The 24725-nt window shown below is 39.0% G+C and overlaps 2 protein-coding genes across 7 annotated transcripts in view; both read left to right on the forward strand.

Annotated features, from left to right (window-relative positions):
- The window catches only part of SPPL2A (signal peptide peptidase like 2A), a 28659-nt gene extending 20734 nt beyond the window's left edge, over positions 1-7925 (forward strand). The window contains exons 16-17 of one of the 5 annotated variants that reach the window (XM_084293658.1): positions 733-766; positions 5050-7925. In XM_084293658.1, coding sequence (XP_084149784.1) covers positions 733-766; positions 5050-5081 — 66 coding nt within the window. In that variant the 3' untranslated portion in view covers positions 5082-7925. The remainder of the gene's footprint in view (positions 1-732; positions 767-5049) is intronic. The other 4 variants (XM_084293660.1, XM_084293657.1, XM_084293659.1 and 1 more) reach the window with 4 other exon arrangements.
- Positions 7926-17726: 9801 nt separating this feature from the next.
- TRPM7 (transient receptor potential cation channel subfamily M member 7) overlaps positions 17727-24725 on the forward strand; it is a 54142-nt gene continuing 47143 nt past the window's right edge. For both annotated transcript variants that reach the window (XM_084293457.1, XM_084293458.1), the window contains exon 1: positions 17727-17815. In XM_084293457.1, the coding sequence (XP_084149583.1) occupies positions 17813-17815 (3 nt within the window). In that variant the 5' untranslated portion in view covers positions 17727-17812. The remainder of the gene's footprint in view (positions 17816-24725) is intronic.

Below are 24725 nucleotides of genomic sequence, written 5' to 3' on the forward strand. Positions count from 1 at the left end.
TTCAACTGGTTTCTTGAAGGATTAAAACTGTTCTGAATTTGAGCTTGTTTTGAGGTCAGATGATCACATTCCTGGCACAATTTATTATGTTGATTTCCACCCCCTCTACACCACCTCTGAGTTAGACTTGTCTGTGATTGGACACCTTAGTAAAACTCCTGTTTTTCTATAAGTTACACAAAAACTTTCTGATGAGCTTTTCTATATTTTTGTTTTCTTTTCTTGAGAATGTTACTCTCAAGAAATTGCACTCTCAAAATGCTGTAGTGTTGGTCTTTTCTCATATGTTGTCCTCCCAGTGTCAGGCTGCATTTCAAACTGCCCTTATTGACATGAACAAAAAAAAGCAACACAACCCTGATGTCCAAATCTTCAGGTTGCCACACTCATTCTGAGGAGAAAAATTATAGAAAGGCAACAGAAGACTAACTTTTGCTAACTTTTGCCTGCTGAAGCAACGGTAATTTGGACTGGACTAGACATTCTCCATTGACAAGGGGTGACCAGACTTCTGTAGAAATTTGCTTCATCATGGGAACAGAGAAACCTTGCAGGTTAGGGCAAAACATCCCTAAGATAGGGGTACAGCAGGATATGCAAGGTATCAGATGACTAAACTTCATATTCACTGCTATTTGCTTGTAATTCATTAGTTAGCTTTCTTTATTTGCGTTTTCTGATTTTTTTTTTTCTTTTTTATATGATTTTAATAATGGAATGAATTTTATTTAGGTGTTGGACTCCACCAGGACGCCTTTGCTACAAGGTGTGATTATAGCCTTCTTTTAATGCAATTTTAATAATTTTTTTTGCTCTTTCCCCTCTGCTGCTTCTTTTCATTCTTCTTTTTGTCTGTTTTCTTTTTCATTTTTCTGAGTAATTCATAAGAAAAAGGTAGCAGTGAAGACAAGCTGTGAAAGTAAACCTGCAGTTACCCTTAGTTGTCTTTTCCTGTCAAGAAATTATGGAAAACTTAATATAAGGTACCTATGGAGCCATGATTCGTAAGATTGAATGTAGGCTTTGTTTTCTTTTTTACTCTATAGTTTCCCAAATCCCTTGGAGTATCTTCAGCTACTTAGAATTGATGGTAGTTGTGCTTTTGTTAACTACATGGAAGTTCCCCTGCTAATTTTTCTGTGCCACTGCATTGATATGAAAACCTGCTTAGAGCTAAACAACAATTTTATTGTCCTCTGTCTGTTATAATGTTAAGCATTTTAATTCATCTTTATTAGCTACCTCTGTAGTCTATGATCTTACTGCTCAACAGTACAATTTATCCCTTACTGTATGTAGTTCTTGCAGTGGGGTAAGGAGCAAGGATTCAGACCAGCTTTTGTGGTCTTGCTGCTGTACAGCTTCTAGACAGCAGTGAGAAAGCAAGAAAGAACCTTAATAGGCTATAGCTCATGACTGCTAACACTGATACAATACATATTTTTCACTGTCTACTGTCTCATGCACAGCATGTAGAGAGCAATACAGTCTTTTAAATTTAAACTTCTTGCAGAATTTAAGTATTGATATATAACTTGAATTACAGTCAGCAGGCTAGATTTTCAAATGTATTTATAAAGCGTAAGCTGTCTGCTGTATGCACTGAAGAAAATTTGAGGTAGTGAATTCTGGCTGACTGTATCTTAAATTCTGGATTAAAAACTACTTTTCTCTTTAGCTTCTTTCTTCTCTTCTAATAAAGAGTATTTTAAATCTAATTAGAAAGTCTTTAGTAATTAAGAAATTATAGATACAAACACAGGAGGAGGCTAGCAAGTGGGAAGAGTAGAATGGAAATTAAAATCAGATGGCCGGACTGTATTTTTATAACTTAAGTCTTCTGTCCTTCTGTGTGCACTCAAATTCTTGCATAGGATTACTAAAATCAATTTTCAAGTTTCTACTTTATATATTTATACATATATAAATATATTTACTCCCTAAGATAGTTCTTATTTGAGAGCATTTCTCTTATTGCATAATGATAGTCTTAAATTCTAGTCCTGCCATGTGTGTGTTTTTGTTGTTTTTTTTTTTTTTTTATGAAGTAGTCTTGAATTGTAAAGAGTCCCTGCATAAGAAAATATCTTAACAACGGACTGAAAGAAAGGGATTTCTTAGGAGAAGAACGTACCTACTTCCCTACCACCAAGTGGGCAGTATTGCTGCTGTGAAGTGTATAGTAAAGATTTTTTTAGGTTTTCTAGACAGCTTATACTCCTCAGATATGTCTGCATTATATACTAATGTTTGTTACTTACTTCCCAGTTATCAACTTAGGAAAAAAACAGTATTTTAAAAATCTCAGTACAGTCTATGAAATCACTTCGGTAATGTCATGAAAAATCCTGCAGAGCAGTAGAACTTTGAAGTCCTCTAGATGTACAAATTGTGTTGCAGCTTTTTTAGAATTTGTAATTTGGAAGTGTTTAGGTATTTATTACCTGTTCTCAAAATAATAAATCAACAGATTTGTCATTGGCATGTTAGGCAGTAAGCACCTGCTATTTAGTACTGTAAGTTTAAACCATGTTTTTGAGATACTTGCACATTAATCAAAGTTAGAAAGTTTTAAGAATTATGTGAGTGTAACACCATCAGAGTCGATCTTGTTTTCAAATGTGTACATAGGTATTATTCTTTTATAGGTAGAAGTTGGGATTACCATTTCTAATTTGGCTGTGTGCGTGTGTAGCATTTATGTTTTTTTAATAGTTCACCATGTTAGGATCTACTTTAGTTCCAGAGTTTTTTATCTGTCTTGACACTACCTACCATACCAAATAAATAAATAAATAAACAAATAATGTTAGGAATTCAGATGTGGGGAAAAAAGCTGATGAATTTCTTCCACTTAAAAAATGCTTGTCAGCTCTCCACAATGTTCTGTCTGATTCCTTTGGCTCTTCCAAGGCTTGAGATGACAATTTTGTCCAGGATTTTAGCACTGTGCCTTAATCTTGATGCTCATTGTCATAAAGATTCCTGCCTCTTCTGCAGAGATTTTGAGAACATGGTTGTCCTGAGAGAACCTACAAGTGGGATACTCTTATGGAAGAAGCTACTTAAGGCAGGTCTACATGTTTAGAAAGGTATCTGTTGTCCCTGACTTGAAGTTGTGGGCTATTCTTGTGAAGACAAGAATGTATTTCTTCATATATAGTGAAGAGATAAGAAATAGCAGGTCTATTTTGGTCTAAAGACCTTTTTCTTTTTTTTTTTTTTTTTTTTATCTTGTGAAATTTATGTGTATCAAAAAGCCCCAAACACCTTTAGAATCAAAATGGCTAGTAGAACGTAAAATGAACTTAAATATCTAATACATCAGACTTCAAAATTTAAATACATGCGATATCTTCAGTTTAAGCACATTTTGTGCTATTTACCTAGTTGCAGGATTAAGAGAAGAATGCTTGACTTTGGGATACAGTCAATTGTTGCAAATAGTATCAACTCTTTCTTCTGGAAGCATTCCATCTATTTAATAGGGAAATATTTTACAATAACACTTACCAAAAGTACCCTCTCTCTATGCCAGCTGTTGGATGATCCTCCTCTAGGATAAAGGAAGCCATATATTACTTGGTGTGATTTTGTACTGCTAGTGCTGGCTGGTTTTGTTTGTTTGTTTGTTTATTTGTTTGCCTAATTTGTTGTGTTTTGCTTTTCCTGGAAACAGATAATTGAATCCTCATTCAAAACAACTGTTTAGTTTCTGTAATTGTAGGGAGTGTTTTGCTTTGGTTGACTTTTGATGTGGGTTTTTGGTCATAGTGCAGAGGCAAGATTCTAGGTATACTGAAGTGAATGTAAGACTGTCATTGGCAGAAGAGTTTGATATTGCCGGGCTGACTGTGTGTTACAGTTGAGTTCTTGGGTGTATCAGCAAATGCATGCCTAAATTGTTCTTGATTCTGACAACATGAAGGTAGTCGTGTGAACAAACGTCTCCTGGTTTTAGTCTGATCTATACTGTGCCCACAAGGATCTCCTAAGCCTTTCTTCAAGTCCCAATGACTTGTTTTGGCCTTCATCTGAGCTTACTGTATGGCATGCTGGTGCATCCAGATTTGGAAATATCTTGTTTAAGTAAACCTAATTTTAAAAAGGTACGTTTGTATACCTTGTGATGACTCGGTTGTGCCGGTGTAAAAGAGGATATGGCACGGATGGGTCATACCTAGAAAAGGAGGGTAAGGTTTCTACCTTTTGATACTAAAAGTGTTATGCCCTTGGCCTAATAACCCTGCCACACTGAACATCAGAGCTCCTTGACGTGTTCTGTTTTCAGCATTGGTTTTACTACTTTCATATCTTCTGTTTTTCACATATCTGTTTTTCAGCTGTTAAAACTATCCAAAACTGCCCAATCCTTGGCCTCTTGCTAATTATGAAGTCCTTGAACTGGTCAATCTTAGTTTGTCATGCTAACCAATACATGTGCTTACCTCTGATTCTTTTCAATGTTTTGTCCTAGGGATGAAACCAGAGCCTTCACTGTTGTCTCACAATACAGCAATGGATAGGGAAACAAGCTTCTGTTTAGTCAGGGAAAGTACAAAATTGTCCAGTGAAATATATTTGTAATACAGCTAGCTCTTACTGTCATAAAAAGAGAAAGATAGTCTTTTCTATTCAAGCCATTGCTTGCTAACTGTAAATGTTAAGTAGGATCTTAGGCTCTCTTTCCAGTTTTTCCAAACTACCTTTGAAAAACTTGCTTAACCCCATATTTTTTTCCCTCCACATTCAGTAATCGAGACACTTTTGATACTTAAGTTTAATTTCTTGAAGAGGACTCAAATCCTTGGATGGCAAGTGCTTTTGTAGTCAAAAGTGTTAACTAAGAGCTTTTTGATTAACTAAAAGCTATTTGGCTTGAATACTTTTCTGATTTATAGAGGACTTCCTATCTGTATGCTGCTAAAATGCACTGTAATACATGTTTAATTGTATTTCTCTTAGCTAACAAATACTTTGTACCAATAGGGGGAAAAAAGCAATATTTCTATATAAAGAACTGTCCTTTTTATTTTTTTTTACATTTAGATGATGGAACATCTGGATTACCCAGGAAATGAAGAAGGCACAGCATCAGCCAGTGAACAGCCTGGAGGACAATAGCATTTAGGATTCTGGCTTAAAATAGTATTCAAATTTCCTACAGATGAATTACAGTAAACTTGGTGAAGATTTACAATAGAGTATTTCACACTCTGTGTAAAAGGTTTTTTTTACTCCACCTATATTTTTATGAAAAATATTGTTATTAACATAAAAGTAATCAAAATAGATTTGCATTTTTACAGCCAAACCATAGCTAGTAAAACCGTGCCTTATTTTGATTTAAATAAAGGGTATTTTCTATGCAATTTTCCAAACGTGCTTCTATACAGTATATTTTTATAAAAAAAAAAAAAAAATCTTGCCCGTATCATTTTGCATGAAATATTTTCTTAGTTTGATTAAGGCTAGTCAAATTTCATTTAAAAAATAATAATAAAAGCAGTACTCTTCACAGGATTTCTATCCAGATCTTGAATGCGAAGACTAACAGTAATGTAACTACAGCAACTACAGAATGAAACTATAATTCCATTACTATACATAATGGAATAAATTGTTTGTATGCTAATCTGTGTAGATTGTAAGCCATAAAATAGATAGCAGGGCAAATTTTAATTTGTGGTTGTGAGGGTTTTTTTTTGTTTGTTTTTTGTTTTTTGTTTTTTTTTTTTTCTTTGTAGTTTCACTGTCTTATGCCTTAATCATGAAAATTGTTAAACTTTGATGCAAGTCTTTGGATTATATGCATTGCCAACCATTAGAAAAACTAAAAGTGTGTGGTGGAGGTACTTACACAGTGGCCCTGGAAACTTAGATGCAGCTCCTGGAGTAGTTGGCAAAGATGGTGTGAAAGGCAAGAGGTTGTTTTTGCTCAACAAGTGTGATTTAAATCTTGGGGGTGGGGGAGGAAGACCAAAAATTTTTAAGTTTGGACTAGTTCTTCTCATACTTGTTTGGACTTGGTCTATATACATATACGTGGTCTTCATTTGGCTTTGCCTTCATTCATAGGGATGAGGGATGAAAGGACAGATTTTTCTAGCTTTTGCATCTATACCATACTTTTTTTTTTTTTCGAAACTGTTTTTGAAACTTCTTTGTGATTGATAGACAAACAACGGGTTTGAATAGTGCTAGTATTGCCTGTGTTAGTTAAGGCCAGTGCCTGTTTTTAACTTGATTAATTACAATTTGTTTTAGCTTTTAAATACTCTAAAGACTTGGAAAAGGAAAATTAGTTTAAATCATTAATTTGCATTTAGAAGAGTTTGAGTTTGTGTGCTTGTTTGATGCTTTTTTCATTTTTTGGGGGGGAACTGCAAATTGAGGGGTATTAGGCATAGGAAATTTGTAAAGCTGTATTGCTAACACTTTACACCAAAGAAAATTGGAGAAGGCAACAACAGGAAACCACTGAGTTCACTTAATCATCAGGTAGTCATTAAAACATTTTTCTTATCTTTGGAGTGGATGTCGTTCTTATAGTCAGTGCAAGTCAAAGAACCCTGGAGAAAACCAAATAAGTGTAAGCTGAGCAATGGCAATGCAGCCTTTCCTGCAGTGCCTCACGCAAGTGCCTCGCTGTTGGTCTGAAGGTCACCTCTAGACACGATTGGTTAAGGGCATGTCGGCTCAGGAAAACTTACACAGATGAAATCTAGTTTAGCTAGATTTGCTTTGAAAGTATGCTAATTAAGACAATTGTAAAACTATATTGGCAGTTAACAAAGGCTTACTGCAAATTTACTGCTTTACATAACTTATATCAAGTTTCAACCTTTTTGTTCTCAAGAGTCCTGATGTAGATAAACTTACGGACTGAGTATCAGTTGTTGCTATTCGCACAGATTTACCGTGGTACCAGTTGATACGGGTAAGATAACCACCTTGTTTATAGCTCTGCAACTTCTCTAAGAAAACAAATTGTAAACAATTTTTGTATGTTAGTAGGTGCCCATCATGACTTTCTTGATCTAAGCTTGAACTGACAGCTTCAGAATACAATGATTTTGTGCATTGTCTTCAATTTTTATTTATCTGAGGCAGCCAGGCTGACTGGCACTTAATAACAAATTACAGTATACCTCAGTGTTTTGATAGCAGACTGAAAGCTTCTGCTCTGATGTGTTGTCGTGCTTTTTGACAAGCCCAATATCTGCCAAAGTTAAATGGTTGTGAAGAAGTGGATGAAAATTCCTGAATGACGTAACATCATAATGTGTTCAAAGTCCTGGAATACTCAGAGCTCTCAGAAGCTTCACAAACCTACATAATGACTCCTTTTTCTTTGAAATCTTCTGTGTACAGGATTTATTAAATTTTTACCTATAATTGTGAGTGGTATTGATGATGGACTAGTATAAATAAAGAAAACCTTTGGCAACATAAGTGTATTCAGCAGTTGGCTGTGGAAACTTGTGTTCTGTGCCTAATTATGCTCTATGCCTGATAATGCCTGAGGTTTCACACGTGCTGCAGTTTAATCGGATGTAAACTAACTATTTCTCTTTCAAATGTTTAGGTGCTTTGTTTACAAAAAGTAAGAATGGCATTTAAAATTTTACATAAATAACAGGTTAGTAGTGACTACTGAAATGAGATTTTTATAAGCTCAGTAGAATTGATTGCAACACTTCTAGCAGTTTTGAATGTTTTTTTAATATTAAACTTGTTTGTACTAAACACTATGTTAAAATCGTTTTTAGTTATATGAAAATCTTACTACTTTTCATTGTATGTTTACTTACAACAACCCACTTTCTCATGACTCTTAATTTATCACTTTAAGAATGTTATTAATAAATGTTACTTGTGTTTAAAAAAAAGAAAAGTTGAGCGATTGCTTTGAGTCATCTTATTGTGAATGTTCTTGGGAAAACAATAACAATCCGTAATTGCAAATTTCTTGATGGTAACAAGGTTATTTGCACTGAGCCTAGGAAACAGTTCTGGAAAAGTATTGTTCAACTAAATGTATTTAGCCTGAGATGGGACGGGGAAAAAAAAAAAAAAAAAAAAAAAAAAAAAAAAAACAAGCTTAGGTCTTGAAAACTGGGCTGGGTTGGAAATGTGGGCAGAGGAAGAAAATAAAATCACTAAACAGGAATGAATATATTTGATATGTCATCTTTGAGGCGTTCTTAGAATCCTGTGATACTGTTTGTATTAAAAGTTGGACACATTTTTAACTATTCTAGCCTCTTCTGTTCATATACTGGAGCCTCCAGTAGCACTGAGTCACACTAATTGAGTACTTAAATGGGAAAGAAAACTCCTATATACTGTCCCTCTTTAAAGAGAAGATAGTTACCTTGTGATACTTTAATTTGGCACTGGAAGCTGTCTTGCATAACTTGTGCAGAAAATCTTTCTTCCCACTCAATCAAGTCTGCAGGTGGAGGAGAAACCTAGCTGTTATGTTGGAGTCATGATTAACAGCATCTTAACTTGTCCTTCTATAACTTTTTTTTTCTATTGGAGCTTGGACTGTGAAATAACTGAAGTGATCACTGAGTTAGGCTGAGAGAAAACAAAGACTCCTTACAGTTTGTTAGTAATTTTAGAATAACTCATGAGCACAGATGCTGTCAGTCAAGGATAAGAGTGAATGTTAGAGTAGTTTTTATAGTTGATTTTTTTTGTTTGTTTACAATAAAGTGAATATATAGGTAAATATGTGAACAGCTCTTCTGTTTAAGAGGTTAGCCACACCATAGAGTACTCAGGGAAACAGCTTCTAACTCTAATTGGTCTTCCTATTGCAAAGTTCAGTCTCAGCTGCTGTATGAAGTCTTGTACTTGCATACGTTGTGTATGTGCTGGCTCAAACTCTAATAGAGTTACAAAGCCAAAATAGATAGGAAGTGAATTTAAACTATATTGAGGTATCTTTGACTAGAATTTCACCAATTGCATGTCAGTCAAGCCATAGTTGACTATTTTTTAATTTGAATTGCAGCATGATTGGATCTTGCTGCTCAACCTTGGTAAGCCCTACCTGTTCCATAAGTATTCTGCTTGCCAGTAGAGTATATAGATTACATTTATGTGTGGGAATATACTGATTGTTTTGTTTTGTTTTTTTAAAGCTTATCACATGGAAACTATTGGCAAGCCCTGCTGCACAATGACCTATCCAAATGTTTGACTCTTTGACTTTGAGAATAGGAACAAACTACTAAAACTAACCTTCATAAGCTCGTATATATTTTTCCTTAGATTTACGTGGTTCTTTTTTAAAAATTAGAGAAGCTAGGGATAACAGATGTAAATGCAATTAACAAGTTGTTTTTTGCACTGACTATCTCCAGTGCATTCTGCTGTTATGGTTGGTGCATTTGACGCTTCTGTAAAACTGCACATCCCATGGGCTTGAAAATTGTGAGCAGAAGGAAGAAATTATCTTCTAAGGAAGTGAGTTACCATTGCTAGATAACAGGTGCTTACCTCCTTAGATGCATTCAGTCTTATTTCCCCCTTTGTCAGCAGTTTAATTCATGCTGTTTGAAGTGTAAACTCTATCTGACGAACACTGATTGTATTTTGCTTTGTGGGAGACCAAGTCAGGCCTCTAAACTAACAATTCTCAATGAAGTCAGTTTGTTCCCCAAAGTACAGATTACTGAGATTATTAAGATTATCTTAAATTTTGTGTACCTGAAAATATTCCATCCAGCAGTACGTATTGGGAGCCAAAGAGCTGGCAAGCAGCTTTGGAGGAAAAGACCCTGGGGTCCTTCCAGATACCCCACTGACAATGTGTGGTGGTTTTACCGTGCTAGGCGAAGTGTCCTTGTGGCAAAGAAGGCCATCAGCATCCTGGGCTGCACTGACACAGCACAGCCAACTGGCCAAGGAAGGTAGTCCCTGGTCCTTCCCCTCTGCTTATCGCTGGTGAGACCACATCCACAGTGCTGGGCTGGACTCCCCAGTACGGAGACACGGACATAGTGGAGTGGGTTCAGTTAAGGGCTCGGAGCACCCCTCAGGTGAGAGCTGGAATTGTTCAGCCTGGAGAACAGAAGGCTCAGGTGGGCCTTATCAGTGTTTATAGTACCACGGGTGTGTGGAGCCAAACTGCAAAGAAAACAGAGCTTTTTTTTTCCCCTGTGAGGTTGGTCAAACACTGGAACAGTTGCCCAAACTGTGGAGTCTGTCCTTGGGTATATTCAAAACCCAGCTCGACACAGGCCTGGCAGCCTGCTCGGAGAGGGTAGGTGGATTAGGCAATCTGTAGAGGAGAGGGGTCTTCCAGTTCTCACTGTTCAGTGATTCAGCGATTATTAAGATACTTTTTCTGCTCATTTTCCAACCCAAATAATCTGTAACATTTTTTTTTCCGTCATTAAAAAAGTCAAATTTTATCACCACAACTTGGATTTGATTTTTGAACTGGAATTATTTAATTATTTTTAATGGTTGGATTTAAGTATATTTAAAAGTTGCCTTGGGATTTGTAATGCTTTCAGAAGCTAAAACACTACCTTTTATTTTCAAATAGTATAACATGTTTATTTTACTGTGTGAATGGTTTACCTTTTTGTTTTTTTATTGAGGGAAGAGGGAGGAGACCAACGCAGACTGGTATCCCTTTTGTCAGGAGTGATTGATCAAAGTTCAAGGTTTTGCATTCTTGACAGAGGTTGATGATGGAGACTCAGGTATCTCTGGAATTCCTTTTATTTATAAAGAATGTGCAAGATCCTGTTTCCCTGAACACAGAGGGCATCAAATAGCTGAGAAGTCTTTTACTTGCAGCTGAAAGACCTTTTAATCAAGACTGTATGTAGATCAAAGAGCTTCCTTTCAGTTTTTTCTTAGGAGTGTGCTCACAGGTATTCTGCTGTCAGGCTTTATGTTCCCTCCCCTTGCTCACGCATATGCTCTCCTCCTTTCTTTCCTCTTCGTTTTTATTCAGGGCTATATCAGCACATTTTTGAAGTGTTTTTGCAGGTTACTTTTTGTCTTGGACAATAATGTGTGCCTCTGCTCTAATATGAAATTTAGTGTTTATGAGGAAGCTTAACCTTTTGGACTCTGTTAAAACAAATGCAGCACTCATACCCAGCAGCTTAATCCACCCTGGAACATTAATTTAACACGATAGCTTCCTTCCGTTCATCCTTATCTGTGTTATTGTCCCCACTGACTTCTGGGGTTGCACTAATGTTGGTGCAGTAGCTTTGTTTAGATTTGAAAAACAAAAAATTATGTTTTTTTACAGGTTTGTCACTAGCTGAAATGTGCTCTTGCTGGCTCAATGACTTCTGCAGAAAGGTTACAGAATATATCAACTTCTATATTGTACATGCTCAGGAATACAAGGAAATACATTAAATATTGTATTTATTGTATTTCCTTAAATATTCAGTAGTATCTCAAATTAAATTTTGAGCTTAGTTGTGAATGTATTTCTAGCAAGGCTACAAGAAAACTGAAATCATTTTAATTAATGTTACAAGTAGGTATTTCTCTGGTAGCTGATTTTAGAAATAAATTTTAGCAGTAAATTTAAACTATAGCAACAATGGAAAAAAAAAAAAAAAAGCAAATGCATACCTGTTTGTACTTTCCTCCTCTAAGAAATGGAATGACAAGCATTGCAGAATGATGGTGTAAGCTCTGGGCCCTGGAAAAGTGTGTTCAGCAACTCTACACACGGCAGTTTGCCATTGGCACCTCGAAGAGGGTCACTGTCAAGTAAGAGTTCAAAGTTGGAAGACTAAAGGCAGTCTTGTATCTCACCTAAAACTTTACCTTTTGATTATGAGGTAGCTGTCCCTAGATTTCAAAGAACGCTAAGAAACAGTGCTCCGTAGGGATACCTGTGAACTTGTAAACATCTTCAATTTCTAAAATTCAATGAGCAGTTGGTTTGTCTGGCCATCTGTTTCTGCAAAAACAGTTGTTTAGACTTATATTATGCTGGCATTGTGTACTGCTGCTGCCCAACCTCACATAGAAGCAGCACCTCTGGCTGTGGCTGCTGCTGCTTTCCCCTGCTGGGTTGGGCAGCACAAGCATGGAAGGAGCTGCTGCACCTTTGCTTCTTGCTCACCTGGAGCATCTCTACACAAAGACTATCTCACTGCATATCCTCCATGCTCCATCTCAGCTGCTAACAAGTTAAAACTCAAGATAAGAATTTGAGAGCCAGAAGATTGTATCAGAAACGATTTTTCATGGAGAAGCTTTGCAAATCCGATAGAAGTTATGGAGGGGAGAGGGAGTTTACAAGGAGCAAAACTGACATAAACTTGCTTCAGTTATTTTTTTAAAGGTTAGGCACTGATAAAAATCTTTCAAAGGGTCAGCCATTGTGGTGCAATTGTCCCCATACTGTTCCTGGCAGCTACTGATTTTACACATGTAAATAGAGATGTTTGGAGGCACACCCTTGGCAGTTCTGTGCAAGACTTCAGCCTGTGTTGGTTAAACTCCGAGTGTATTCGAAGCGGTAAGTAATATATCCATAAATACAGGGTATGTCTGTATTGTACTTGGGATGACGGGTTGGGTAATGTGTCTTTCTTTATAATTCTGGAACGTGTATACGGAAGAATCACTTGCTCAGAACTGCAATATGTACTCAACCTTAATTAGCTAATCAGTGTGAATATGTCTTCCTATTAATATGGAATATCTTTAATGCAGATTTCTAAACTGGATAACCCACACCCTCATTTGCCTAATTTGGATGTGACAAGCCATGAAGCTGAAGTTGAGTTACTGGTTCTGCACTCTGAGCTTGGAGTGGTAGGTCATGGGGCCCTCTGCATTGCCATCAGAAAAACCACTCTGCAATCCTTTCCTAGTGTTGGCGATACTTTGCCAGTCCCAGAAAAAATGGGGAGGCACTGTAAAACTAAATAGCCTCACATAGCTTTGCTTGCATCTGCATTGCAAAGTAAATGGCTGACTTTGAAAGTGAAATAATGCTCTGGAGTTAACACACTAGATATGTGGAAAACACCCTCATGCTTTTGTGATGGGTGATCTCTTAAAATGTAAGAGAACTGCACAGGTGGCCTTTGGGTGATACCCTGTCAGAGCTCTTTACTGTCTAAAGACATGCTATCTCCGTGCTCCTTATAATTACTCCCTTTGCACAGAAAGATCTCAACACTGTTTTGCCATTTTTTAATACATGAGCAGTTCTGTTACTGTGACTTAAATCATACATAAATTGCTTGTGAAATTGGAACCTAAATCAGTTACAGGGGATAATTTGTTTTTTGATTTTGTAAAAAGTTAATTTTGCATACTAATTTTTTTCCAGATGCGTCTTGAAATTTCAGTAGATTTTTATGACCTGTTTCTTGAATGTTTGCAGCTAAAGTACTTGTTCCTTTGAGGAAATACATATCTTCTCAGATGTAAAAGCTTACACGTTGTTCAAACTCATTACTTTTAAAACAGGATTTTAGGATCTTTGGTATACTGCAAAAGGATTAATGAAACTATGGAACCTCCTGAGAAGACGTTGTGTAACTCTTGAGTATAACACATACCAACAAAGTGATTACAATTTCTAAACAGTTTTAAAACTGTGCAGTTACATGCTTTTAGAGTTTTATCTTCTCTGTCTTCAACAGAAACAATGTTCCTTCTGTTAGGTTATATTTCCTAAGTCGCATGATTAATAATGATAACTTACTTCTCATTCATCCCATTTTGTATCCCCAAGAAGTTCGACGTTTGCAATGTTATTTGGTGAATTATCTGAGAGGTATTGGGCAAAATGTTTTCACAAAAGCATCAGTAACTCTGGTACTAGAAAACTCCTTCACAGATAACAGGGAGGACTTGCAGATCCCATTATTCTGGGTCATCATACACTTTTTTTTTTGCCTTACTTGACAATCTTTAATGTTGATAAAGGAAGTGTCTTCATGCTCACAGAAGAGGAACGGTCAGAATATAAACTGGTGTGTTGTCACCTTAGCTATACGTAGACAGTTGGTTTACCTAGATGTATGAGAAGCAGACAAACCTGGGGGGGAAAGACTAAATATGGGTTTGGGGAGATTCACCGTTCTTAAAGAAAAATGGAACAATAATACTGCTTTTCTGCCATAGGTGACTTCAGTATGGGGGGAATAATGTTTCTGCACAGAATCTGTTTGACCATGAGTAGGATATTAACTAGATCTCCTTATCAGTTGGCATTTACATCTGATTTAACTATATGAATCCCAGTGCATATTTAAAAGAGCAGCTGCAGAGTAGTAGGTTGCATCTCTGGGAAACCTTATGAGTCAAAAAAAAAATCAAAACCAATTTCTTTTATTTCATGGTTACTCATAGCATTCCTCTCTGTGAGAAAAGAAGTATTTTAATCTTTTTCTTTCTGTGCACAACTCAGTTCATCTACTTGACGGTGAAAGAGCTTTCAAACAGCTTCTTCTGGCTACTGGATATTGCAATATTGAGATAAGGGTTTCCTTAAAGAAATTTTCTTATCCTTTAGCGCTTATTGCAGTGAGATCAAGTTACAGCTGGTTTAATGCAAATTTTACTAGTTCTGGTGATGATTACTTAACAGATAATTGCCGAACATAAAGTGTCAGTGACAGATTAATACTTTGCTTAGAGGTATACAAAGTAGACACAGGAACCACATAGCAAAACCACAGTTTTGTTTAAAGCAGTTATATGCTATTTTAGATAACAGAAGATAGTTTCAGGTTAAATGTCTTTGAATATGATTAATTTGAAATAATGCTTCATTGTTGCCTTCTAATTCATAGCTGTCAACTCTTCATTTGGAAGAGGATATTAGGGGGATTCTAGGCTGACTGTTAGTGTGGTTGGAAGGTAACACTTAGGGTCACAAGTATATATCAAATATTTATCCTATTGCTTAGCCCTCTGAGGTTGAGGTTCAGTGATGAAAACAAGACTGAACATCTGAATGTGCCATAATTCACTCCTCCCGGATGACTAACGCTGCTAGCTTAGGGTCAAATCACGTCATGTTCCGTATGATTGAACAACGTAATACAAGGATGTAAGGTGACTTCCTTATGCCATGTGCCATCAGTTCCAGGTCACAGAGATTTATTTCACTGTAGTGCTATGTCCTGCCCCCCTTCACAACGTTCTTTCTGAAGGCTGATACTCTTTGCCAGACAGTGAGGCAGAGAGGATGTTGATGACTCATTTTCCCTTTTTCTTCATGAACTGTTCCAGTGAAACAATGTGCTGTCTCTCCATCTGAGCTTATCACAAGCAGTTTAACTCTCAAACAATTTTATGTCAATCTCTTTTCAGTTTTGCAGGACCAACAGGAAAAAAAGGCATGGAAAATTCCTCACCTCATGCATGTTCTCCTAAAACAACAGCTTGTACAAGAGAAGTCTCACATTGTGTCCAGGCTGGCCTCCAGATACTTTTTCTGAATTTCCTTGCTCCTTCTAGCTCTTGAATTTACAAATATTAAACCTAGAGGCCAATGTGATAACCATGAAAAGCAAGTCAGTGTAGTCCAGTATGTCTGTAGGGAGGACCTAGTCATTAAAGAACTTGCTCATAAATTGCATTTGAGTTACAAAGAGGTTTAAATTAATTAGGAAAAAAGAGGAAGGGAAGAAGCAGGATTGTGGCAGATTATCAGAAGAGCTTCACAGTGTTAGCTGAAGAACTCATAAGTCCCCCATTTGCTTTCCTTTGGAAAGTTTTTGAACCACCTCCAGCAAATCTTGCTGGGCTTTCACTGCTGCTCCTGTTGCAGCTTGGTAAGGAGGACAAGCACTGGCACATGGGAATCTGGGTGGGAACAAGTGGCTGCAGATCAGCAGGTTTTGGATTTCTTCTCCAGTAAGAGTAAATTTAACCTGTTTTTGTGAAAATTTGTATTCAGAACTAAGTTAAGTGTCCTGAATTGTCCCTTGGAAACACTTAATTTTCCTATTCCAGGAAAATTAAGAGTCCTAGGAGCCTAATCTTCATACCTGTGTAAGATACCACGAATTCTTCTGAGGTTAACTAAAAGCAAGCATTAGGAACTCCCCTGCAGCAACACCGTAAGGTGGAGCTGAATGCCTCTGGTTGTGAGGGTTTTCTCAAATTTGCACCTATTGTTTGCAGCAAATGGGTTCTGCTGATGGAATTTACTGCCAGACTTACCCTGTTAAATGGCTGATAATGCAAGGATGTTTAATTTCTTTATATCTTCAGTTTAGATTAATTTCATTATTATATATTAAAACTTGTATTTCATAGTATTTGGTTCATATCAGGTTAAATTTTGTTATTCAGTTTCATGTGTGTATGTGTAAAAAGTTTGGCACGGTTGCTCCATTGTTGTTGATGTTGAATTGCATTGATAGGAATGTACCCGTATGGGTGCATCCATCAAACAGACCACAAGTAAAGCTGACAACAGCTGCCATCTAGCTTCCAGTTCTGCTGCTTTTGTTAATGCTTGGTTTGATTTAGGTCGTCCTCCTCTAATCATTTGAGCTGGTCTAGTAAATCTGCAGGGTGCTGAAGCTGAGACTCTCAGCGACAGTTTCTGTCACGCTGAGGCTGACTGGTTTTGGGCTGTGAGCGTGGGCAGAGCTTGGTGACCCGTGACGACAACCGATGGCTCAGGTGTGAGCGCAGGCTTGCACTTCTATCCCCTTAACCAAATGCTATGCAGAGTTAATGCCGACTTTTTGCCAGCAAGAGGAGATGAGGAAGGCCAGATTCAGCATAAAATCACCACAGCAGGGGCAAGTAAGTTCTGACACTGAAAATCCAAGTGCCATGGTACTTTAAACAAATTTGTGCCTTCTGCTTGAGCGTGTATGAAATGAACTCTTAGGTGAGGCTACAGTATTGCAGAAATGGTGTCAGGACCTTTGACCCAGGTTTAAGTGTGAAAGAAAACAGCATTAAATAACTATGTCCTAAATAAAGTAAATGGTGGTGAAAGGTGGTATCAGACATGATTTCAGAAGAGAGATTTGTGGTGAAAGATCAATGATGAAATGGCTCTGGGGAATTATTGTAGATTTTTTTTTTCAGTAACCCGGGCTGGGCCCGGTGCAGCCCGCCTCTTCCCGCCAAAAGGCGCCCTCCTCAGCCTGAGTCACAAGAGGCGTTGAAGTTTAAAAGACAGATTCTAACGCGGGCAGGTTTGCATTTATTTATTTATTTATTTTAAAATAAAATAAAAAAAAGGCTTAAAAAGGTGCCTGGCTTTCTGGAGCAGCACTCCTCCTCCCTTGGAAGCGCGCCTCCGGTCAGCCTGGTTGGTTCCTAACGTGGCGCTGGCGATGCCTCGCGAGCGGCCCCCGCCGCCGTTCCGGCCTCCCCTTCCCTCAGCACACCGGGGAGGCCTGGGCGCCCCCACCAGTCCCGTCCCCTCCCGTCCCGCCCCGAGGGCGGCCGTGAGCAGGGGCAGCGCCCCGGCGGCCCCCTCCTCCCGGGGGCGGTGCGCGCTGACGCGGCAGCGCCGCGGCTCTCCGCCGGCCGAGTCGCACAATTATGAGAAAGAGCCGCCGGGCCAAGGCCGCCGCCAGCGCTGGGTCCCGGTGCGGAGCCGAGGCAGCGCCGTCCCCCTCGCCCCCCTCTCCCCTCCGGCTCGGGAGCGTCGTCCTCGCCCGGCTCCTCTCCGCTCAGCCCCCCGCAGCCGCCGAGCTCAGCCCCGATAGATGGAGACAGGCCCCGCCACCGCCGACGCCGAACCACGAGCGGGAGCCGCCCGGCGCGAGGGGAGCCAGAGTCGGCGCCGAGACCCAGCCCGGCCCTGAGGAGAATGGTGAGGGTCCTGCCCCGGCCCCAGCTCCCCCGGCCCCTCGCTGGGCGGGCACCTCCCGGCCTCGCCCTCCCTCGGGGTCCCCCGTTCGCCGGGCCGAGCCTCCCGCCGCCTCCGGGGCTCCTCGTGAGGTGCCCGCGGGGCGAGGCAGCGCCGCCCTGCTGCTGCCCTCAGCCCGGCCCGGCCTCCCCCCCTCGCCCCTTTTCCTCCACACAGCCGGCACCGCGGCTGCCCTTTCCGCTGGGACACCGCCTTTCGTTCCTCCCCTCAGCGTTGTCTCGACCCTTCACGGCGTTTTTAGCGAAGGGAATCCGTATAGCAGACCTGCCACTTCTCTGGGGGTGCAGCCATTCCTCCGTTTCAGTCTTCCCGACCATTTAATTTTTAAAATTTCTCCCCGTTGTCGTGTACGGCGGGGAGTGTAAACCCTTACAAAGAAGCATATGAACCTCTGCAAAGGAAACGGTTTTAATTCCAGCTCTTTTCCTGGCTGCTAATCGGTTCTTTGTCCCTATAAGTTTATTTCTTAATCGAAAGATTAATTCTTTACAGACTTTAGAGTGAACCAATGCGCTTTCAAATCATTTTGAGAATCTCAGCATGGAGTGTGAAGCCCTGGATTTCTGCAGGCTGCTCCAACTTCTAGTCAGGCGCTTTATTTAGCTTTACATAAAGTGATGTTTTATTTTGCAGTGTATTGTTCAAAACCACATGGATTCACACCTATGAATCATTTTTTTATTACATTTGTCAACTGTACAGAAATGTGTTTTTTTTTTTTTTTTTTTTTTTTTCCTAGAATCTGCAGATCCAAAACTCTTAGGAAGAAGCTGAAAGAGCAGCCTTCCATTTTTACTTGGAACAGTACTTGGTGTCTTCCACTTGATTGGTACTTGCTCTTCTCAGCAGAGGGATTTTTTATTTTTGAGTTTGGTTCTGCTGTTGTGTTAGTGCTCATGACCTAGAAATGTTCAAATCTGTCATAACAGATACCGCGTGGTATTTTGTAATTACTCTTTATTCAGCTCAGGCACACGACCTGTTGTAGAACATTCTATGCAAGTCCATTTTACTAAATTTCCCTGCTGCTCCATGACATTTCACAGTTTTTAAGAACTGCTGGATAGTGTCCAACATTAAATCAGGATTTTTTCTAAAGAGAGGGTTGTTCAGTGTGGCAGTTCTGAGAGTTCAGTCTTTTTTTTTTTTTTTTATTTTAATGCGTGTGGTGATAAGTGTCTGCTAGATCATCCTTCATACCTTCTGGTATGATGCCATTCTTGACTTTGCTATTTAAAGTGGGGGAAAAACCATTTGCACATGTGAAACGGTTTAGGCTGTTCTTGGACAATTTCTACCTAAGTTTCCTGGTATTTTACTTCGATTTTTGTTTGTGTTCTTGGAAGGGTAATTTTCACTTGCCATACAAATAGAAGCATCTGAAGGTACATCGAAATGAAACCTTACTTTTAACAGTTATCACTTATTTTTACATATATTCTGTCAGGTCATCCTCCAAGTTATCTGTTGGATAGATGTACTCTATTGTATCTTAACCTTCTGTTCCTTTTCATGTCCCTCAATGATTTTTGTAGCTATTGTCTTGCTGCCTTCACCTTTCTGTGTTATCATGTCAGCCCTGCTTTCTCTGCTGCGCTGATGATAGACTTCAGCATCCAAACTCCTCTCCTTTTTTCATGGTTATCTTCACCGTTTGCTGTGCCTCCCTTTCCTGGAAGTTTTGCTTTGAGCCTAGAACTTTTCCTGCTTCTCTTTTATGTCCCTCCATGAGATCCGTTTCTATTAATGGTTTGCTTCTTGTGGACAGTCATGGCAGTGGAGTATTTTCTAAACAAACCAATGTTATTTTGAATTTACATAACTTAGGCTGGGTTTGACCATATTGGTTTGCCAATTTTACACCTGTAATGATGTAAATAAATCTGGAAGACGACTCGTCAAAAGGTTTGTGTGAAGGGAAGGGAGATGCTTTTATGGTCTACAACTTCTGTGCTTGACAGAATTTTGCATAGTAAGTTGATTTTTTTTTCCCCAGAAAGACCCTGATTAGCCTAATTAGGAGCTTAATACCTAGTTATACTAGCAGTGACACTTCGAAACTTCTGATAATGTCAGCATCTTGTCAAAACAAGCCCAAAGTTCCAGACTTTAAAGGCTTGGGGTTGGATTTTGAAATTGTGGCTTGGCTCTGAAAAATCAAGAGAATGAAATTATATACTTAACCTGAAAAATGTATCTTCAACTTCTTTTTTTAACAGACATTTATTTCCTTTGGAATCTCTTTTCTTTTAACTGTGTCTACTTTGGCTGTGATAGTGTGTGCCATATTAATTTGCTGAAAGGGGTAACATAAGTTCTATTTTTTGTTCCACTTCTTGAAAGGCAACCAGGCAGTAAAATAACGTGTACATTTTCCAGAATTGTTACCTTTGAGGTCATGTTTCTTGTTTCTAATCTGAATAATTCGTTCTCAAGGAGACTGAGTAGGTGAACTGCTTGACATTTTAAATAATTGATTTCCAAACCTCTCTTAAAAAAAAAAAAAAAAAAGGTTCAATTTCTGTCATCTGATGAGTCAGTCCTTGATTGTCTCATTTGGTTTATTAGAAACCACTTTAGCCTTCTTGCATTTTTTCCCCCTAAGCAGTCAAAATATTCAGCATTGTGTAAACTTCACAAATACTGATGCCAGGAGTTTTTAAACCATCAAGTAAAAGAGCTACTTGGTGCGTTTTTGCCTCGCTGGTTGAAATCCCAGCTGGCTTTTCAACAAATAGATTATTGAATAATCTCCTGCCACGTGTGTATTTGGATAAGACAGGTTTATGGTCAGTAAAGATAACGTTGCTTCTTACCTCCGGTACTGTCAAGTAGTGGTGGCTCTTGACAAACGGATTTGTATGCTCCACAATTAGCCCAGAAACTAGTGGGTGGGACTGCCTGACCTGTGCACAAACTCTAAAGGAGTTTGTTACTTTCTTCACATTCCCTGGCCCCACATTCTTTCTCCTCCATTGTATGCTCTGCGATCTTGTTACTCTGCTTTTTCCTGGTCAGTTGCTTTTGCAGTCTTTAAAGGAGCATGATTTCTATGCAGAATTTAGCAATTGGATTGTGCTGTTCATTTGTGCTTAGGAGAGATCTCTGGACTTGTTCAATTGATTTAGGGATAGGGAAAGAAGGGGAAAAATTACTTGCTGAGCTTCATCCTCCAGCTAACATAACAGATTACATTAAGGTGGATTTTTTGTTTCTTCTTTTGCTAAACCAGTTGGAGAGCAGAGGAATAGAAATAGCAGCTCTTTATTACAGGATTCTGAAGATTCTTTTCTACTGACATTCAAATTTCAAACACTGGCAGAGAAAACGCTCTTGGTGTTTTGTCTTGAAGTTGTTTCTTCATTTAAGGTTGTCTCTGTTTGGAAGCAACTATAGTACCATTGATCTTGTAATATCGCTTTTTTCTGAATTTGTGTGTTTAAGTAAAGGCATGCTTTTTTAATAGCTTGACTGATCATCAGAAAGTAATAACGAAGTCAGAGTAAATGTTACTCTCTTGATTAAAGGTCATTTTCCCTTTTCCCCTCTAATGAAAGTTAAAAGGGAAGAGTTCACTTGGCTTAATCCTATCTTTTTTGCTCAGATAATTAGAGTGTGCAGGTAATGGCGTCATGTTAATATGTCATGATCCAACCTATCTTGACATTGATCTATCTAATTCTTGGATTCTGTTATTTTTATTACACTAAGCTCAGCTTTTCTTTCACTTAAATTGTAGATGTATTTGTATTTAAAACAATACGAAGTTTACCTGACAAAAGAGCAAAAAAAAAAAAAAGTAATTCCCCCCATACCTGTGTATCAGCCATCCTGGCTCCCTGATGTGGCTCACCATGGGATTAGGTGGGAATCGGAGCTGTGGTGCGGGACAAGAGGCAGGCTGCAACCTCCTGGTAGCTCCTCCTGGAACTTCAAACCTCTCATCTCTCTGGATGGGGCCACAGGCCTGGCAGTGGCGGTTCGGAGACTGAACTTCATCCCAGCTGTTGCACTGATTGAGGGTAGCCTGTTTGTTTGTTTGACGAATGGTAGGGTTATGGGTTTGGTTTGTTTGTTTCCCAGCCTTCTTTACACCTATATTTTGACTAATGTGTAAAGTGGATGCAAGCTGTTTGAAGCAGGGGTGCAAGCTACTTTCTTTAATTAGCAGCTTTGCTGGAGCCACAGTGCTGCTCGAATTTTTGTTTGTTTTCCCCAGCTGCTCTAATTCATGCACAGCAGTAGGAGATGCAGGTTGTCTAATAGCTGTTAGGCAAGCAGAGGAAATTTCTTGCCTCTCTGTTCTTTCCAAGGAGAGGGCAGTGCACGCCTGATGGGATAATGAAAAAGAAAATCAAGACAGAAACTGATCAGTAAGCACTGTTCAGTTACCTGTAACAGTATCCTTTTCTTGCTTCCCAAGACATGGGGGGAAAAAGTGTTTTAAATGTATGGGAGATCCAGGTAGAACGCTAGCTGTGTTGCTGACTGTGGTGCTGATATTTCCAAAAAGCTGTCATATTCAAGGACTAGAATACTTAAATGTGAAAAGTGCTTTGACAACATATGATATGAGGACGTTGCAGGAAAAGTCTGTAAGACAAATGAAGTCGTTGATTGCTGAGGAGAATGGAAAGTATGGTAACAACCAGATAGCACGTTAGAACTGATTGCACCTATAAACCAAGTTAGGCATTTTCCCCCTTACCTAGAAGAAAATTCAGATGTTGCTGAGGTGGTGGGTTTGGATTAAACCTTAATTCTGGGATTTTTTTTTTTTTTTTTCCAAAACAAATACTGAAATAATGCACATCATTTCCTTAAAAATTGTTTCAGTAAAGTCAGATCAAAGTTACGGGTTATTTAACATTATTAACAGTATTTATTTTGTTCAAATGCACATAATATGTTTTGCAAAGAGTGATTTGGCAATTGACTAATATATACAAAGAGTACGGGTAGATGTATGCATGTACTTTGTCTACGTCTGAAAATTACACTTGTGAATTTTATCAATGTCTAGACTCACTGCTAACACGTATAATAGCAACTCAGGACTTCACACTTTGAAGCAAACTATAAAAGTAACAGACCTAGAAAAGATATGCTCAGTGGCATGTTTGGTTTAGAGGGGAAATATGGAATTGTTTTTGAAGCTCTTCCTCAAGAGCCATTTCTTATCTCTAAGCCAGCACTACTGCTTGTCTTCTTTTGAAGTTGTCTCCCTTCTTTTGAGAGTGACATTTGAACCCGATGTAAAACATGCTCAGATGTGGGATTAACAGTTCTAAAATGTATTCTTAACAGTTCTTGGATGTATTTTCTGAAAGATCTGAACTCAGTTAAAACATGTTGGCCAACTAAACAAGAATTGACTATTCTGAACACTGAACTTTGGAAATGACAAAGGAGCTCCCAGCTACCCTGCAGCTGCTGAGTGACATTGAAGCTCCTTTTAATCTCTTCCAACAGCTGGAAGAGTTCCCAGATATGTGACTTTGATGCATCCTCCATCATATGGGTTACCTCCTCTTTTCTTGCTTTCTTGCTTTTCTTCCTCCCTAAAGGAAAAACACCTTGCACCCGAGCTTGTCTTGCAGCAGGGGTGACCGGGGTCCTGATGGCAGCTGGCAGGGCCCCGGGGCTGCGGGTCCCAGAGCTCCGAAGTCATCGTTAACCCGGCGCTGGTGCCGCAGGCTGCAGAAGCCCTGGGTTGCAGAAACCCCTTGATGTGGCTGGCACTCGTGGATGTGAGTGTGTGTGTAAGGCAGGGGAGGCCCCTCTCTGGATTTGACATCTTTGGAGTTGTTTCAAGGTCTTTGGCAGCCTGGGCAGTGGTACTACAATATACATACTCCCTTGTGCACCAGTACATTCCTGATTGAGAATACTTTCTCAGTTACAGCTATAAATTAATTTAATCTAATTCTGTCTTTCACCATAACATAACTCTGTAAGCTTCAAGGCTTGGGAAAGTGTGGGTTACAGCTTAGTCAGTCGTAACACAATGGCTGTTGCAATTGGATACTAGCCTTTGTTTCATGCATCGTTCCCACTTCTCTCTCTGTAGACAGGTGCTTATTTTCTTAATCTTATCTACTTGATTCTTGTCACCTTTGCTAAGAACAGAAACAGTGTTTTCACTTCATAGTCCACTGTGTTGGATGTCCATGTTTGACAGTTCTTAATCCTAGTATCTGCTGAATTTTCCTCCTCCTAATCTTAATACTGCAAAAATGCTAACCAATTTTTATGAAATGCAGACATGACAAACTAAATTTTTAACATTTAAACTTATCCCTTCTGTAAATGAGTTTTTAGTTGATCTGTTAGGAATGCTTTATTTCAGAAGCACTTAACTGCCTAAGAATTTATAGACTCAGGGCACCTTTAGAAGTAGTATAAGTTAACAGTCCAGGTCTTTCCATGATTACTCACTTCGTTGACAGTTTATTTCCCAAGGCTGACTTAGAGTACCCGAGGTGTGGATGTGTGTTACAGGGTAATAACTTCAGATACGAGCAAAGTTGATGGTCAGGACCATAACATCTTTAATAGCCACTCCCAGATCTGTCAAAAGTCATCTGAAAGGTGTGGTTGTAGCCCAGTATAACCCCAGCTAAGCCTAGGCTGTCACCCTTGCACCCCTCCCTTTGTGCTTCACTCCGCTCAGTTGCTCAGCTGTTTCAAGGATCTGAATGAATAAAAATGTAATCTAATCACTTCCTTTTTTTTTTTCTTCCTTTGAGGATTAATTGTTTTGCTGGTCATTTCCCTGAATCGGCTCTCCACGTGACTGCATAAATGCTAGTGTTGGTATGAGACAGTTGGATCGTGTTCAGAGTCTTAGAAA

The sequence above is a fragment of the Netta rufina genome (genome assembly GCF_964035555.1).
Source record: "Netta rufina genome assembly, chromosome: 11".
NCBI lineage: Eukaryota > Metazoa > Chordata > Aves > Anseriformes > Anatidae > Netta > Netta rufina.